At 37.4% G+C, this 19,739-nt stretch overlaps 1 protein-coding gene across 1 annotated transcript in view; it reads right to left on the bottom strand.

Moving 5' to 3' along the window:
* Positions 1 to 19,739, bottom strand: part of LOC306987185 (uncharacterized protein) — a 142,491-nt gene that overhangs the window by 110,767 nt on the left and 11,985 nt on the right. The window contains exons 9-13 of the mRNA XM_079591256.1: positions 18,653 to 18,757; positions 15,081 to 16,811; positions 8,400 to 8,573; positions 5,106 to 5,279; positions 3,909 to 4,082 (exon numbers count right to left, since the gene is read on the bottom strand). Coding sequence (XP_079447382.1) covers positions 3,909 to 4,082; positions 5,106 to 5,279; positions 8,400 to 8,573; positions 15,081 to 16,811; positions 18,653 to 18,757 — 2,358 coding nt within the window. The remainder of the gene's footprint in view (positions 1 to 3,908; positions 4,083 to 5,105; positions 5,280 to 8,399; positions 8,574 to 15,080; positions 16,812 to 18,652; positions 18,758 to 19,739) is intronic.

Below are 19,739 nucleotides of genomic sequence, written 5' to 3'. Positions count from 1 at the left end.
TCAAACTTAATCCAAATTATAAAACCGTATTGAGAAATGTATTGTGTTAACGTGATAGAATTAAAAGCATTCTGGCCACACTGTCATCAACTGTTGTATTAACAACTTTTATATATTTTGTTTAGGCACAGCAGCATGTGAAAAATTCACAGCAATTTTGTTGTCACCACGTCTTCTCAAAGACATGCACAAAATTAGTCCAGAATACCACACCTCTGGAATCGAGTGTTTCCACAGCCTCATTCTGAAGTTCTCAGCCAAAAATGTGGTGTTCTCCTTCAAAGGAATGTTGTGCAGGTAAACAAGATAATGGATTACACATTTAGTGCTGCTTACTAAAAACACTACAATGTTGTAACCTGTAAAAACACTTTTGTAACTTATAATAGTTATCTTAAGTCATGTTAGAGATTGTTTCATTATAATATTGATTCATGTATTTTTTTTCATTCATGAATTAAGTATGAATTAATTTTTATATAGAAGTCGCACCTGACTATAAGTCACAGGACCAGCCAAACTATGAAAAAACTTAGAGTCCGGAAAATACGGTAATATTGCTAGATGTGATTTTATTGATGTGAATGGACCTGCACTGAATGACTGATGTCATGTGACGTGAAACTCTTGATTATTCCCCGTCCAGGTTCCTCTTCGTACGCTCAATTGCACTTTGGAGTCAGAAGATAAAGATCTTCATCTACATGTACACTGGCTTTAAGGAACTCCGTTGCCTTCTCTCGTGCTGAGCTGCTTTTGTATTCTTACTATTAATGTCTGTGGGACCAAAAAGACATTTTGTGTGTGTGTGTGTGTGTCATCTTATAATCAAGCTTTTTGTTGGCGGCTCTTGAAACAGCTTCAACATCTGTACATTAGTTCTACCTTATTTGTTGTTAATGGAAAACAATCATGTTGTTACTGTATATTTGTGGAATGCTAATTTAAGTTGATTAATTTAAGAAGCGTGGGATGGTGAACCGGACGCTGCTATCGACTCTGATGACCTCGCGAACACTAGCAGGAGGAGAGCGAGGCTTTAAAGCTAGTCATGTTAGCGCATACTCTACACTGTGTTTTATTCGCTCGCTCCCCTGAAAACACCCGAGGACATTTGTAGAAGACATATTTTTGTAAAGGCAGGAGCTTTGGATTTTATGGGTATTTTGTCAAAACTGAAATAAAGATTAATATAATATTTGAAAACTGCCTTCGTCTCCGTTCTCTTTTATTCTGCATCCGGATTCATTTGTTATGAGTATGACACATGTGCAATATGATTTTATCTTTGGTGTAAGTAAGTACAGTAAAACGGCTGTGAACATCTGATATTCATGCATGTTTTTAGTTCATTTTCATTGGCGATCACAATTCACTACTTCATTAGGTTTACCAAATTAACTAAATGTATAGTACATTGCATGATGTCGTTTATTTACAGTTAATCTGTTCGGAAGCTAAATTGTTGAATTATGATTTCACCATTTATGTAATTTTTGAAACACCTGAAAATATTAACAAACAAACCCGCTTGTTTGTTTCTTTGGTGAACAAAAAGCCAAAGTGACCTTATCATTAAGTCAAGCCTGTGGGTAAATTGAGCCACCACTTGTATCTAGGCAACAATAAAAAAAAGTAATCATGTGACCACAAATTAAGGAAATATAGTTCACATCATTACCCAATCCCTCTTGGACTCGAGCACATGGAGAGAGTTGTAATTAATCAGAGCAAGAAACATCTTTCTGCCAACGCCGTAAGTGATTTCATCATTCATCAAAACTTCACACATTAAAAATAAAAAATGAAACTAATTTTGAAATGGCTCATTGTCAAAACTGTTACAGATCAACACCTGCAAGTGGCCACTAGGGGTCACCGTGGAGACGGGTGTCAGAATGTTGCGAAGCCTCGACACAATACGGCACATTTGCTTCAACTGTTCCAGTGTTTCACAAAGCCTCGACCTGCCCACCACTACTAGCTCTAGGGGGGAGAACACCAGCAGACGACAGAGTGGACTATATCAAGGGAAAGACAGGTTTTTGGGTCGTGTGTGTGTGTGTGTGTGTGTCCCTTATTTTGTCTCAATGAAGCTGGAAACTCTTCCTTCTCCTTCTCAGGTGAACTCCTCCTCTGTGTCATATATTGCTGGAGCAGGAGATTGTAAACGCTAATAAATATGTCTCAATGCTGTTCCTCAGATCAGTGATTTCACTGGTTTGTCCAGAACAGTCACTCTACATGGACACACAGCTGGACTCTGAGTTTAATCTCTGACTGTGAATCGACTTATAATAGAATACAGTTTATCATTCATATAGAAGATTTAATGTGGAGTTGGCAATAGATTATGGAATGTATTTTCTGCAACTCTAAATGAAAATGAAAACATGATTAACCATTTTATTACTGAAAGGTGTCAATAGATTATGAATTCAAATGTAAAAATTAGATTTTAATATTACATTTAAAAGTGGTGATGTATCATTACTTTAAAAAAAAAAATGCAATAGATGATTTAATTGTGAATGTTACTATGATCGAAAGCATTTGAATATGTTTGGTGGGATGAATTACTCTAAGTAATTAGATAAATATTATATATGGAGATGCTTGTAGTAGAGCGTTTGCAGTATAAATGTCACTTCTGTAGAAAGTCACCTTTATTTATATAGCGCCTTTTACAATAGAGATGTTTTCAAAGCAGATTTACAGTGATAACAGGAAAATAATGCATAGAGTTTGTTCCTGCAGCAGATCTAGAAGAAAATACTGTCATAGTCCAGATTAAGTTCAGTGTTGATTCATTTCTGCTGTAAAAAAGTTATTACTTTAGTTCATTTATATATATATATATATATATATATATATATATATATATATATATATATATATATAGCCGCTCTGGAGACAACCGTGATGTCATCGTCCAGCTCAGTTCAGTTCTCATATAATGGAGTCAATGCAGCAGATCAATAATATTGTTGAATATTAAGTGTCTCCAACTGAGCAAGTCAGAGTCGACAGTGGCAGGAACTCAAACTCCATCAGTGACAGAATGGAGAAGAAAACCTCGGCAGAAACCAGACTCAGTCTCTCAGTTCTCCTCTGACCAACGAGTGACCAGTGTATGATTATGATTCAGGAATTACAGGTCAGAGGTCAGATTGGATCATTCAGAATATTATCCAGTTCATCTGATTGAAGATTTCCTGGTTTTACTTTGGATGAAGGATTGGATCATTCTGTAAAGTTACACAAACACAAGTGTGTGTGTGTGTGTGTGTGTGTGTGTGTGTGTGTGTGTGTGGTTGATTTTTATTCTCCATCAGCTGATCCAGAGAAGGCCAGACTAACATCTAAAACCTGTCAGTAAAACACAGACAGTCAAATGTGTGTGACATTATTGCAATATCCACTTTAGAACAACTAAAAGAAACTACTTAGATGAATAAGTGAGAGATTGTAATATTACACGGTCATACATGATTGTTAAAGCTGTTTTTAAACATTCAGATTTTGATTTGGCTTCTAAGTCCCCATGAATGATGACCCTTGACCCTTCTCTATAATCCTGTATGACTGTCCTCTTTCTGTGTCACTGGCTCAGTTTTATTTATGATAAAGAAACTAGTGATCAATATTCACCATTATCTTTTATTGCAATTGACAATCTCTCAAAGTACATCAATAAGGGATAAAAAGACAACGATAAAAGCAAAATATTGAATTGTTTGAAATAAAAAGAAACTTGAAGATATTTAATTGTTGATATAAACTAAATGCACAAACTCTTATTAAACACGTTTATAGTGTGTAATTCTCCATCACAAGGAAAGTAAACTAAGAAGAAACAAAATTAACTTTCAATTAAAATATGAACAGTTTTAATCATCAGTACTCACCGAAGCGTCTCCAGTTTATAATGTGGATCCTTCTCCAGATCAGAGAGCGGCTTCACATCTGAGTCTCTTAGTTTATTCCCAGACAGACTCAGTTCTCTCAGGAGTGAGGGGTTTGATCTCAGAGCTGAAGTCAGAGCAGCACAACCTTCTTCTGTAACACCACAACCACTCAACCTGTAGAGAACAATGACACTCTTCAGTCTCTCAGTTCAGCAAACACTGATATAAATAATATGAGGTGGTTAGTTTCCATATCATAAAAATTGAAAGAATATTCAATAACACTTTATTTTAACAGTGTCCTTGTTACATATGTTACATGAACTTCCCATAGTAATAAAAGTAAATTATGCATAATAACATGCAAATAACCCTCAACCAAATCCTAATCCTACCCTAATCCTATAGTAAGTACATGTAGTTGCTTAATAATACTCACTACTTAAATATATAATTACACTGTAATAATGACACCTTAAACTAAAATGTAACTGAATATTTTTTTTTTATGCAAGTACTCAAAAACCATCAACATATCTGTATATGAACACGGCTGTCACATCTTTACATCATCCAGTCATGTTTAATCATTAATATTGTAAAATGATGTCAGAAAGATTGGAAAGAATCTAATGAAAATAAAAGCAAGATTCCCATTAGAAAATTTCACAGTAGATCTTGTGTATGGCGATCTGTCACGTTAGCAGGCTCAAGAGAAGGAGACTGAAGTTAATAGGGAGTTTATTGAGACACAACTGAGCGGATGAACTGAAAGCTGGTAGTAAGTGCAATGATACTTCGGAGAGCGGGATGCTGGCAGTGAATAGTGTGTTTCTTCTGACGGTGTGATGACTGGTAGATGATGCAGTGAAGGCTGGAACTGAACAACACTAGACTTGGAGACACGGAGGAGAATGGAGACGAGACTGGAGAAGGGCCGCTGGAGATATCAGGTAGTAGTTGCTAAGGCAGGGTAAGTAATCCTCTTCATACAAACGAGACCGGACAATGAACTGTGGAGAAGTGCATGTCTAAATAGTGTCAGTGATGAGGGTGATGATGAGGTGTGTGTGTGTGTGTGTGTGTGTGTGATTAGCACATAGGTGAGGGAGTGCGCTGTGATTGGCTGGTGTGAGAGCCTGGCAGATCTGTAACACAATCATTATTTATCATACGAGACATTTTATCCAATCTTACCACAGTTTCTCCAGTTTACAGTGAGGATCCTGCAGTAGATCAGAGAGCTGCTTGACTCCAGAATCTCCTACTTTATTAAATGTCAGATCCAGTTTTCTCAGGTGTGAGGAGTTTGATCTCAGAGCTGAAGTCAGAGCAGCACAACCTTCTTCTGTAACACCACAATCATACAACCTGTAGAGAACAATGACACTCTTCAGTCTCTCAGTTCAGGATCTACAGCTCAGGGGCCTCATTTATAACCGTTGCGTACGCACAAAACCGGCCCTGAAAGAGGCGTACGCCACTTCCGACGCATAAGTTGTGATTTATAAAAACAAACTTGACGGGAAAATGTGCGCACCTGCACGCAAACTCTGACCCATGCGTACGAACGTTTTGGAGACGATGCAGTTTGGCGACACCGATGGTCGAGCTGGAGTTAAATGTCTTTTTGGTCACTTTTAGACAGAAAATCGAAATAAATTTATACATATACAGAAATATAATACAAATATAATTTCACTCACCAAGCCTATCGCTTGAAGCAAATATCTACATCTTAAATGTCCGCGCCAGCGAGCGCGTTGGGCTGTTTAGTGAAACTGACGCATATCTAACGGCAGATGAAGTAAAACTGTAAATCTTCATTATGAGTCCTAATCATAAATAGGCTACAGTGCATGTTCACAATAACAGTTTAAATAAAATAATGATTTAAACTATGTTTTACTTCTGATATAAACATTTAGATTAAATATGCCATTCTCATTAATGGAGTTAAACACTTAAACTACATGACATTTACTGAAAAGTTAAAATATACATATATTTAATAAATAGCCTATAAATATTTGTTGTAGATGCAATGCTTTTGAACACTTTTCCTTTGGCATGCTGTGTTATAATGTTTTAACTACAGAGATAATTGCTTATCATGATAATAGCAGATTGTGCAAATATAATGCACAACAAGGTCGATCTGTTTCCATTACAAATATAAATCAATTAAAAATACTATTTGGCCAGTGGAATGTAATATAATGTGACGGCACATCCGTATTTCATATTTTCCTAATGTCTTGTACCGTTAAACATGTTATCACGTGAATGAATAATCATATGCAAATGATTTGCAGATGAGGATATGCATAGTAAAACTAGGCGTTGTAAGCTCATATATGGTTATTTCGGGGAGGAGACGCATGTGCGCACAATCTTCCGCTGACTGGGATTTATAAAGTGAATCCTGCGCAGGTTCTGGCGTACGCACGGTTTTATAAGTCTGAATATTTTTTTGCGCACGCCATTTTTGGCTTTCGGGCGCACGTACACTTTTAGTAAGGATCCTAAGCACAGTTTTATAAATGAGGCCCCAGATCAGCAGAACTTCACAGTCAGACACTTAATCCACGGCACCATTAACAGGTCCAGTCTAAGGTTCTGACCCGCTTCTACAAACTACTTGAGCGGGTTAGTTTCCATTTGATGAAAATTGCAAGAATATTTGATTACACTTTATTTAACAGTGTCCTTGTTACATGAACTCACCATAGTAATAACAGTAAATTATGCATAATTACATGCAACTAACCCTCAACCAAATCGTAATGCTACCCTAACCCTATAGTAAGTACATGTCGTTGCTTAATAATACTCACTACTTAAATATATAATTACACTGTAACTGTATAATATTTTGTGTTTGGCTGATTAAGGATGAGTGCTACCAGAATGGTGTGTCGATTAGAACACAGGAATGAGTCCAGAAGTTAATTCTCAATTGATTTATTGCCATTTGCTTTCTTCATTATCCCATTTCCTTAATATGGCTTTACAACTGCTGCATATTGCTGGTGTCTACAATCAAACAAAGTTAACTTTACTAATACAAATTATAATAATAAGTATACATTCACATAAACAAAGGAAATCTTTAAACAAATCAACAGTTATCAAATTCATATCAATACAAAAGGTTTAAATAAACTTACAAAGTCTTAGATGCAGCAAACACATGCAGCAAGCAGGAGCAAACAGTCAGCACAAAGAGAGACACACTAGTGAGGTTGATTGATAAGGTAATTATCCTCAGGTGAGGGAAGTTTCCAGGAAGTGGGCGTGTCTCCCAGTAGAGTGACTAATTGGGATTTTTAACAGTAACAATGACACCTTAAAATAAAATGTAACCGAATATTTTTTTTTTATGCAAGTAACGTAGACTAACCATGTTCCGTACAGCAACGATGTTCCGTACAGATGACCTTTTCCCGCCGATTGCTGAATAAATACTTCCAGGTTATAAATAAACTATATATGTGTGTGTACCTCATTTATCCCTCTTTCATCCCTGACCAAGAAAGAGAATCACCCGCCGTTTGTTCCAGAGAGATTTCAGTAAGTTTGCTAGGTGCGCCCACTGCGCCTCCTAATGGAGGGTAGGCAAGCTGCAGCCCAGATAATAGCTTTAGGTGGGGAGACAATTACAGCGGTAAAAATTTATATTTCTAATGGATTAATGTTTCTCACAGTAATATAATCCTCATGAATTGTTTATTAAGCTATCAAAAATCATGAAATATATTACCTTTGGTTGAATAACTGCTTTTAAATGGGAATTTTTAAACGTAGATTCCGGACAATGGCCACTTGGCGCAACTCTCGCACTGAGACAGGCAGCAGAGACGCACGCAGCACGTCTGTCAACACAGACTGCGGGCAATTATGATTATTATATTTATAATATTTTAACATTTAAAATAGTCATTCTTTAATAAATCAACAATTATATATAATTTTGCGGTTGAAATCTGAAATGCGCTCTGTACGGAACACCGTTGGCCGCCTGTACGGAACACCGTTAGCGTCTGTGAGCATCTGAACCCAGGCGGAAGAGGGACTTAACCCCACTTTTCTGAAATACTATTGGTCCAAAAGACATCAATCAAAGAATAGATCCTCCGATAGGAATTTCCCCTGAGAATGAGCACTCACACAAGCTTGTATGTCTCTCAGCAACAGAGGAGTGGCCGTTGGCGTTCGGTGAAAGGTGAAAAGTGTACGGAACATGGTTAGTCTACGTTACCCAAAAATCATCAACATTTCTGTATATGAACACGGCTGTCACATCTTTACATCATCCAGTCATGTTTAATCATTAATATTGTAAAATGATGTCCGACACATTGGAAAGAATCTAATGAAAATAAAAGCAACATTCCCATTAGAAAATTTCACAGTAGATCTTTTTTTTGTATGGCAATCATTATTTACCATAAACAGAGGACTTTGTTGGGATATTTCATACAATCTTACCACAGTATCTCCAGTTTACAGTGAGGATCCTGCAGTAGATCAGAAAGCTGCTTGACTCCCGCATCTCCTACTTTATTCCCAGACAGACTCAGTTCTCTCAGGTGTGAGGGGTTTGATCTCAGAGCTGAAGTCAGAGCAGCACAACCTTCTTCTGTAACACCACAATCCCTCAACCTGTAGAGAACAATGAAACTCTTCAGTCTCTCAGTTCAGGAAACACTGATATATAAATGAGAAGGTAACCCGTTACAATAACAGTACATGAATAATCATGTAATACTACCTGAATTAATAGTTACTTCAACATGAACTCATGATTAGTGAAGATATGAACTAATGAACCAATGAAGAGCTATCCTTAACTACGACAGGAGTCATGAAGATTCATACATGAATAACAGAAGCATTAACTACATGTTAGTACATGTTTGATAATTAATGCATTACTTAACATATAAAGTAAACTAAATCAAACAGGCTCCGTAAGAATAAATAAGTACTCTGAATTTTAATTTAATTTAATTTAATACTGTCATAATTTAAAATGTAATATCCTCATCTGCAGCTTTGTGACAAATAATTTAAATGGCACATGATTATTTAGTCATTAATTTGTAGATCAGTCTAATCAAATGTGAAAAATTAGACTAATAACTACCGCTAATACATTTTATTTGATCTAAACCATTTTCTGATTTTTATTGTTCATTTAAGTTTAGTCACAGCGACTTTTCTTCCCGGAACTACAGTATGTAGGGCATTTTAATCTAATAAATGTTGACCGCTTTGGTAAACCAAATTAATAATTAAAAGACATGTTTGCATGTACAGTTGGTAGTTAATCAGAATGCCTATTACCGCTGTGGCAAAAAAAAAAAAAAGTCGCATTTTAAAGTCGGTCGTGAAATGACCGCCAGGTGTCGCAAATGGACATTTAGCAGAACAGCAGCAATTGCTGTATTTTGAAACGTAAGTGAGGCTAATGTCAATTTACAGTAAGGATGAAATACTACAACCAGTGGCGCTGGTGCTAAAAAGGGGTGCAAACAAACGGAACTAACAGGGCTGAATGTAGGCTAATTGTAGAATAACCATTTAACAATTATAATAATGTATCATTATTGCTTAAAGGTAGGGTAGGTCAGAATTGTCTAAAAAAACTTTTATTCAAATTTGTTTAAACCGTCTTTATATACCAATACATAATTAAAATGCAAGTACTCTGAAATAGAGAGTATAAAAACTGAGTGACTCTAGTGTATTTAATCTTCAATAAACACAGCTCATTAATTCCATTCACTCCCACTTAAAACGGGAGCGCGCGGTAGTCATGGCGACGGAGAGTGACAGTCGCGCAAGCCAATCACTTGTTTCGTCCCGGTAGGAATTAATGAGCTGTGTTTTTTGAAGATTAAATACACTATAGTCACTCCATTTTTATATTCTCTTTTTCAAAGTACTTACATTTGAATTATGTATGGGGAGAGCCGGGACGATTGAAATGCGGGACGGATGAAACATTGCGATTTTCTTGAAAACCACTCACGTCATGTACGTCATATTTCTTCAGCACGTATAACACGCAATGCCTACCAGACCCGCGGAAACATTTCTTCTTTACGTCATGCCGTTTTGGATTTAAAGCCGGAAAGCTGTTTTTGAGTGCAGTAAGTGAATTCTTTCGTGCGGTACTTTTTTTTGACTGACAAGTTGTATTTATTGTTTCATGTGCCATTGTAATGATAATACGGCAGGTGTATTAGTACTGTAAGACACCCTTAAGTGTGCAATATCAAAGTTTTTTAGTTTAAGGGAAAAACAGGTTTAACTGTCGGGATGCGCTGTCGGGACGGATGAAACAGCGCCTCCTGCCAGTTAAACCTGGTCATAGGAAAACCGCTGTTAAGGCTATTCAACTAGTAAACACTCGATATGACTCAAGGAAGAAGTGTAAGATAATTAATTGTAAACGGATTTGTCTGTCTTCGTCAAAATAGCCTATTAGAAAGATTACACAAAATGCGCATAGGCGTATCGCCTATGTTTAATGGGTGATAGAACAAAATGATTAAAACGAGCCTTTAAATTAAAATACATGACAAAATATGTTTGTAACAATATGTACACAAGTTACTTGTCAGGTGTTGTTCATAAAAACATGCATTAGATGAATAGTTGCCGTTTAAACTGTTATGTTTTATCCGTCCCACCCCTGTGTTCCCGCTCAGGTGGGACGATTGAAACAAAGCACAACTACCGATCAAAGTCAATTTTTACTTAAATCATTCTATATTTGTACCGAATAACACATGATACTAAGAGAACACATATGTGAGTTGTTGATCACACACACACAAAAAATATATCTGTAACCTTATCGTAGAAAATGACGTTTATCTGAAAAGTGTTTCAACTGTCCCGCCTCTCCCCTGGTATATAAAGACAGTTTAAGCCAATTTGAAAAAAAGTTCTTTAGACAATTCTTACCTACCCAACCTTTAACATGGAAAATTCAGCATTTAAAGCATGCCATAAGGCAGGTAAAAAAACATTTGTAAAAAAACAATATATGGTAAAATTTCATTATTTAATTATTTTTTCTATTTGAATTTAAGAAAAAAAACTTAAATTCACATCCTGGCCAATACTGTCCTACAAACAATGTTCATATGAAGGCTATGAAAACAAACATAGTGAATAACCAAATCACATTACATTCTAACATTGTAACATTACAATCTAAAAACAAAATATTGCTTTTTAAAGGGCATATTGCAGGTTAGAGTACCCAGTGCGCCAATGTATAGAACAATAATGTAGGAACTAGATTTAAATATAAACATATACTTATAAAACGCTATTTAGGCTTCTGGAGTCGTTTTTGTGAGAAAATTTTACTTCCGCATTTGAAAACCGCCAAACCGGAACTGACGTAGCATGGGGGAGAGCGGTCAAAGTAAACAATAGGAAAGCAATGGATCGCAATGACAGTTCGGACGCTGAGGAAATTGTAGCCTAAATGTTTACTCGTATGACAGACCTCAGTCATATAATTATGAGCCTGATATGAAGCCAAGAGACTCTAGACAGGCCAGGATTAGACAAAACAACGGTCAGAGGAGACGCATTGAGCTGTGGTGTGAGGAGAACAGGCCAGGAGTCGGGTCTCGATGAGAGAACAGTGTTAGCTTATAGATGTATTCACGTTAGCCGACGATATGTATAACAATATGCTCAGATCACAATATTGTAATTATATGTCAGGCAATAGCAAAGCTAGTATTTAGACCCTTACCTGCACGTGTATGTCAGCCATTAGGAGACAGTTTCCAGAGAAAGAGGGACATTATAAAGGTTTTGAATGGCCCCACTTGGTGATAATGAATAAAAAAATAATCACAATCACAACTTTCTTACTGTATAAAATTTTTATATGTAGAAACAGCCAACACAAACATTAAAATTCGGAGTACAGATTGAAAATGAACATTATAATATATTATAATAATAATAAGTGTCGGCTGCAGACTTGCAAGACATTACAAGTTTATGGAGGATACGTTAATGAATTAAATTAAGACAAGGCACATTTTGTAAAACAAATGTACAATAAGTGATCTCTGACGGATCCGTGAGCGTCATGTTTCCCACCGGTGGCCGACCCACATGCTGACGGCGGACCGGGCGACCCGATGAAGGAGCCGGGACAGTGTGCACATATCGCCGTCATCATATAACGTAACGTTAACTCATCATATCGCCGGGATTATAATCATGCAGTCTATAGTGAACGCTACACACTACCGCGTTTTTCAAAGCAGACGCAGAAGCGAAGTCCGTCTCTTACCCTGCACAAAACGCACACAAACACGGAAGAGCACCATCCTTTTTCTTGTTCGGAAACCTGTGGACTCGATGTTCTGACAGGCCATAATTCACAGTCATTTATCACGATAATTATTAATTGAAATACAATAACCACCGAAAACACACTGAATCACGACCGTTTCAACATAACAACAGCCTACTCTGCACTGAGCGAACGCAGCGCGCGGTAAACGACTCCCCCATTCTGACGTAATATGACGCGGTGGTGAAAAAAAAGCGCTTTTTCAACACGGTCAAGGAAACTGTCACGTTTTCTACTAAATTTGTGCCCTTATGTCTGGCAAAACAATTTTTAATCATGCATTTACTCTTCATATGGTATTTTCATACAAGGTTATATATTAATTCTGAAAAAAAAAAAAACCTGCAATATGCCCTTTAAAGTAGTTAAATTCACTAAACTTAAAATAAATAAAAACAAAACTGCTGCCATAAAAAAGGAATTCATTCTACATATATAATTTATGTTCACCAACAACAACAAATATTGAAAAACAAATATATTTAGCAATAATATATGTATATTTTAGTCAGAACTATAGCGCTGCTATTCTATTGCGCTCCGTCTGTGTGGCGCGCATGCACGCGGTGGAATCGTTCATGTACATGTAAGTTTAGCTTTCAGACTAATGTTGCTTCATGTTGCTTGATTTTCTAACATTTACAAATGGAGAATATGTCAGTGAAATGTAAGTTATACACTGAGAAATGTATTGGGTGTCACTACAGTTTAAAGAGTATTAATAGAGGTGTATTTGTTCCCACCAATCGCTGCACAAGTGAACGATACGTATGATGACGAAAGCACGTTAGTGCGAGCCCTCCCGGAACACATGGAGAATGCATCGCAGTGCCTGCAGTTCGAAAATAATAAATAATTTGTATGGAAGTCAGTGATGCGCGGGTCAACGTATAAACCACCCGCACCCGACCAACGTTTTCAACTAAACGGGCTGCAACTCGGCCCGCAAAAAAATAAAATTAAAAATTGTACCAGCCCATCGTAGCGTCATTGGGCCATAGACGTAGGAACTAGGCCCGACCGACCGCGACCCGAATATCATTACAAATATTTTTGGATGACTCGTAACCGCGGGTGACCGCAGGCATTACTGATGGAAGTCTATGGGAACACTCAGGGGGATTAATCTCGGCCAGAGTGAAATCGCCCCAAAAAGAGGCGGTGCTCCACAGACCGTGACTGGACGCTGATTGGACTATATCCAGCGGCAGAACAACAGTGACGGCTAGCGTAACTCTGTGGTTAATGTGAGGGATTGAACAAGTCCGTCCCTTTCACACTTTGGTGGTGCGTCGCACAATCGCCCTAATGAAGAAACCGCCCCTGACTACAACTGGTCATTTCCAATTAAGCCTACAACAAACATCAACAATCAAAACAAGAGCTGTACAATAATGACACAACCTAATATTTGGTGGTGTTGAAACTGCATGTTATAAAGTAATAATTGTATTATTAAATAAATAAAGAAAATGTGGTTAATGTTGTTTAAACAAAACGATCATATACAAGTTATAGTCTACAGTATTCACACACATATAGACTATTATTTGTACAACAGTAAACTATTATATATCTATGTTTGTAGGCTATAGGCCATAGCAAGTGTTATTAGCTTGGGGAAATACATCTAGTGAAATTACATCTTAAGTCCAACTCTAAATTTATAAGGAATTTATATCATTGATTTCATAGTAACACTTTACAATAAGGTTAATTTGTTTATTATTCATGTATTAACTAACATGAACTAACCAAGAGCAACACATTTGTTACTGTATTTGTTAATCTTAGATAATAATAATAATACAACTGTTAATTGTTTGTTCATGTTATGTCAGTCAGTGCATTAACTAATGTTAACAAATACAACTTTTGATTTTAATTATTTTTTAGTAAATACTGAAATTAATATTAACTAAGATTAATAAATGCTGTAGATTATTAGTTCATGTTAACAAATTGAACTAAAGAAAAGTGTTAAAGTGTCACTGATTTCATGATAGCTTGCACTATAATACATACTGTACATACAATTTACAACATCAATAAAACTAAACATGAATTAATAACCTTCTTGATTAGTAAATAATATTTATTGATATTATCATAATTTCCCTATTTTCGTTTGATGTGTAATGTATTCTAATAAGAGAAATAAAACAAGGATCAATATCGGCGTGGCGTTTTCAGGATGGAGATCAATCTGTGTTGTAAAAAGCAATATATAAATAAAGTGACTTGACTAAAGCTATTATTTGGGAACCGAGGCGATTCCTGAGAAACTGATTATTACACAACAGATTTCAGTAATGTTTATGGTGAAGCTGCTGATGTCAATAGTTTAAATTATGACAATAATAAATTGTTTACATTTATTTTAAAGTAAAACTATTTCTTATTCCTTCGTATGGATCCTGATTGGTTTAGTTTACCCCTATATGTTAATTAATGCATTAATTATCAATCATGTACTAACATGTAGTTAATGCTTCTGTTATTCATGTATGAATCCTTATGACTCCTGTCGTAGTTAAGGATAGCTCTACATTGGTTTATTATTAGTTCATATCTTCGCTAATCATGAGTTCATGTTGAAGTAACTATTAATTCAGGCATTATTACATGATTATTCATGTACTGTTATTGTAAAAGGTTACCTAATATATGTATGAATTTCTCATTTTACAGTATTGCTTTGGAAGAAAGCACATGCTAAACTCATAAATATGATCATGTTTTATCAGTGTAATGATTGTTGTCAGACTTACTGAACTGATCTGGATTCTTTAACCACAGGCAGCAGCTTCTGAAGAACTTCATCTGCTGTTTTATTGGCTCCAATAAACTGATTTAGCTCAAAAACATCCATCTTCTGCTCTGATGTCAGCAACACATAAACCAGAGCTGACCACTGTGAAGTGGAGAGTTTGGTTTTTCTTATTTTTCCAGATGTCAGATAACGTTGGATCTCCCGCATCAGAGAATCATCACCAAGTTCATTCAGACAGTGGAACAGATTGATGGATCTCTCTGGAGAGTGATTCTCCCTGATCTTCAGTTTGATGAGCTGAACTGTTTCCTTTTTGTTGTAGGAGCAGCTTCCAGTCTGTGTCAGTAGTTCTCGTAAGAGAGTCTGATTGGATTCCAATGAGAAACCCAGAAGGAAACGCAGGAAAAGGTCCAGATGTCCATTCTTACTCTGTAAAGCCTCATCCACAGCTCCCTGATGCAGACCTGGTAATGGATTAAATCTCTTCCAATATGCATTTATACAGTTGTTTGTAAAGTAAATGTGTGCATATAGAGCTGCTAGATGTTCCTGGATACTCAGATGAACAAAGCAGAAGACTTTCCCCTGATACAAGCCCAACTCCTCTCTGAAGATCTGAGTGCACAATCCTGAGTACACTGATGCTTCTGTCACATCAATGCCACACTCGCTCAGGTCTTCCTCATAGAAGATCAGGTTGCCTTTCACAAGCTGCTGGAAAGCCAGTTTCCCCAGTTTGAGAATCATGTCTTCATCTTTCACTCTCTTCTCATAGTCCTTCTCAAGTTTGATGTTGGTCTGAATGATCAGGAAGTGTGTGTACATCTGAGTGAGAGTCTTGGGAATCTCTCCTCTCTCGGCTTCACTCAACATCTCCTCTAGAACAGTGGCTGAGATCCAGCAGAACACGGGGATGTGGCACATGATGTGGAGGCTCCTCGAGGACTTCAGGTGTGAGATGATCCTGTCGGCCAGACTCTGATCACTGATTCTCTTCCTGAAGTAATCCTCCTTCTGTGTGTCACTGAAGCCTCGTACCTCTGTCACTCGATGGACACACTCCGCGGGGACGAGATCCGCTGCTGCTGGTCTGGAGGTGATCCAGATGAGAGAAGAGGGAAGCAGATTCCCCTCAATGAGGTTCATCAGCAGCTCGTCCACTGAGGCTGGTTCAGATATATCACACAGTTTCACTTCGCTCTTAAAGTTCAGAGACAGACGACACTCATCCAGACCATCAAAGATAAACAACACTTTATATTCATCTATGGATATTTCCATTTTTTTTGTTTCAGGGAAAAAGCGATGAAGAAGATCTGAAAGACTGAGTGTTTTGTCCTTCATCAAGTTGATCTCTCTGAAAGGAAGTGGAAATATGAGCTGGACGTCCTGATTCTCTGTCCCTTCAGCCCAGTCCACAATGAACTTCTGCACAGAGACTGTTTTCCCAATGCCAGCGACTCCCTTTGTCAGCACAGTTCTGATGGGTTTGTCTTGTCCAGGTAAAGGTCTAAAGATGTCACTGCATTTGATCGGTGTGTCCTCTGTTGCTGCTCTCCTGGATTGAGTCTCAATCTGTATCACCTCATGCTCATTATTGATCTCTCCACTTACACTCTCTGTGATGTAGAGCTCTGTGTAGATCTCATTCAGGAGTGTTGGGTTTCCCTGCTTTGCTGTTCCTTCATACAGACACTGAAACTTCTTCAGCAGATCTGATTTACATGTGCTTTGGGAAATAACAGATTACAACATGAATTATAGACATAGACGTAATAACCTAGAGTCCACACGTAATAACCTAGAGTACTGTCTAACACTTGATGGCTGCTCTGTTAAGTCTTCGTCGTCGGTTAGGAACCTGGGTGTGCTCTTTGATACCAATCTTTCATTTGAAAGTCATGTGTCTAGTATCTGTAAAACCGCTTTCTTCCATCTTAAAAATATATCTAAATTACGTCATATGCTCTCAATGAATAATGCAGAACAATTAGTTCATGCGTTTATGACCTCAAGGCTAGATTATTGTAATGCTCTACTGGGTGGTTGCCCTGCACGCTTAACAAACAAACTACAGCTAGTTCAAAACGCAGCAGCTCGAGTTCTTACTAGAACCAGGAAGTATGACCATATTAGCCCCGTTCTGTCAACACTGCATTGGCTGCCTATTAAACATCGTATAAATTTTAAAATATTGCTGATCACTTACAAAGCACTAAATGGTTTAGCTCCGCAGTACTTGAGCGAGCTCTTAACTTATTATAGTCCTTCACGTCTACTGCGATCTCAAAACTCTGGCCAGTTAATAATACCTAGAATATTTAAAATCGACTGCTGGCGGTAGATCCTTTTCCTACTTGGCACCAAAACTTTGGAACAGTCTTCCTACCATTGTCCGGGAAGCAGACACACTCTGTCAGTTCAAATCTAGACTAAAAACACATCTCTTCGGCCTAGCATACACATAACACATTATAGACTTATATAACTCAATGTTAGGCTGCATAGTTTAGAACAGCCGGGACCGGGAACACTTCCCGTAAATCCTGATGTACTTGGTACATCATAAGAAGGACGGCGTCTACGCTAATATTAGTCTCTCTGTCTATCCCGAGGTTTACTGCTGTCCACCGGAACCAGGCCGTATCCAGATCTGATGAAGGACCAGCGCCAGGACACGACGACGACGCCGCTGACCTGAAGTGTCAACCAGTCTCTCCTCCTCTCCACTCCGACTTCACCAAACCGGAACTGGACAAATACTCTGATTCATTCTGAACTTCATACACTGTTCACTCATTGGCCAGAGGAGAACTGGCCCCCGACTGAGCCTGGGTTCTCCCAAGGTTTTTTTCTCCATTCTGTCACCTGATGGAGTTTTGGTTCCTTGCCGCTGTTGCCTTACCTTCTGGCTTGCTTAGTTGGGGACATTTAATATTCAACAATATTATAGATCTGCCTAAAGGTGGACGATGATGAAATTGTTTTTTTTGTATTATTTTCATGTTATCACTGTGAAGCTGCTTTGATACAATCTGTATTGTAAAAAGCGCTATATAAATAAAGATGACTTGACTTGACATAGAATTAGTAATAAAATAAATTAACAATAGTCAATCAAATAATGACACAAGATCATGCAAATAACAGCGCTGTTGTTATGAAGATGAAGATGAGCACGGCTGTTATTTGGCCAGTTGCACAAGCTATTAGTGCTGTCTATGAGCATCGATATAGATTATGATTGAATTCTCAATTTTTACTTTGTTATTTAATTTGTAATCACTTCAGGTACATGTCAAATTAAAGGGAAAAAAATTAACTAATTCTACAAAATAAATGTATAAAAAATGATCCTCTCTAGTGTATAATGATAGATAACTTTCCTGGAGTAATTATAACATCACATTGTTCACAAGCTGTTTTATTGACATCTTCCCACTGATACATTTCAGTTTTACTGTATTCTTCAATATATATTCTAAAGTTAATTCATGTTCATGTTCATGTTCAAGATTTCAAATATATATTCAGAATGTTGGTGAGTCTCTCTAGACAGAAATGTTGTACCTCAGATCAGTTGATGTGTGTCTTCCTTTAAATGTCATTGGCTCCACTATAGACGCGTCACTCTTCATGGACACACAGCTGGACTCTGGTGATCTAGATCTCTCTCTGTGGAATCAACATTAATACAGCAGAGACATTAGAACAGACAGAAGAATTTATATGATAGATATTACATAGATAGATAGATAGATAGATAGATAGATAGATAGATAGATAGATAGATAGATAGATAGATAGATAGGTTTCTCTTTATCTATCTATCTATCTATCTATTTATCTATCTATCTATCTATCTATCTATCTATCTATCTATCTATCTATCTATACTTTATCTATCTATCTATCTATCTATCTATCTATCTATCTATCTATCTATCTATCTATCCTTTATCTATCTATAGAAAGAAATCTTTACATTGCCAAAGCATTCATAACACTATACAATATAAATAAATAATAAATAAAAATGTTAAATCTTCTAATATTGATATCAGTGTCTCTAAGCATATAGTTGGTAGCTCTGTCCTGGAGGCTCTTTTTGGTGACAGGACCTCACTCACACACACTTTCTCACACACACACACACACACACACTTTCTCTCACACACACCTGGCAGCCACTCTCTCTCTCTCACACACACACTCTCTCTCACACACACCTGGCAGCCACACTCTCTCAAACACTCTCTCTCTCACACACACTCTCTCACACACACACACACACACACACCAGGCATCCACTCTCTCTCTCACACACACACTCTCTCACACACACACACACTCTCTCTCACACACACACACTCTCTCTCACACACACCTGGCAGCCACTCTCTCTCAAACACTCTCTCTCTCACACACACTCTCTCTCACACACACACACACACACTCTCTCTTACACACACCAGGCATCCACTCTCTCTCTCACACACACTCTCTCACACACACCAGGCATCCACTCTCTCTCTCTCACACACACACTCTCTCTCACACACACTCTCTCTTACAAACACCAGGCATCCACTCTCTCTCTCACACACACTCTCTCACACACACCAGGCATCCACTCTCTCTCTCTCTCACACACACA

The sequence above is a fragment of the Phoxinus phoxinus genome, assembly GCF_949152265.1.
Source record: "Phoxinus phoxinus genome assembly, chromosome: 19".
In the NCBI taxonomy this organism is placed as follows: Eukaryota; Metazoa; Chordata; class Actinopteri; order Cypriniformes; family Leuciscidae; genus Phoxinus; species Phoxinus phoxinus.
This window is presented reverse-complemented; position numbering and strand designations above follow the sequence as displayed.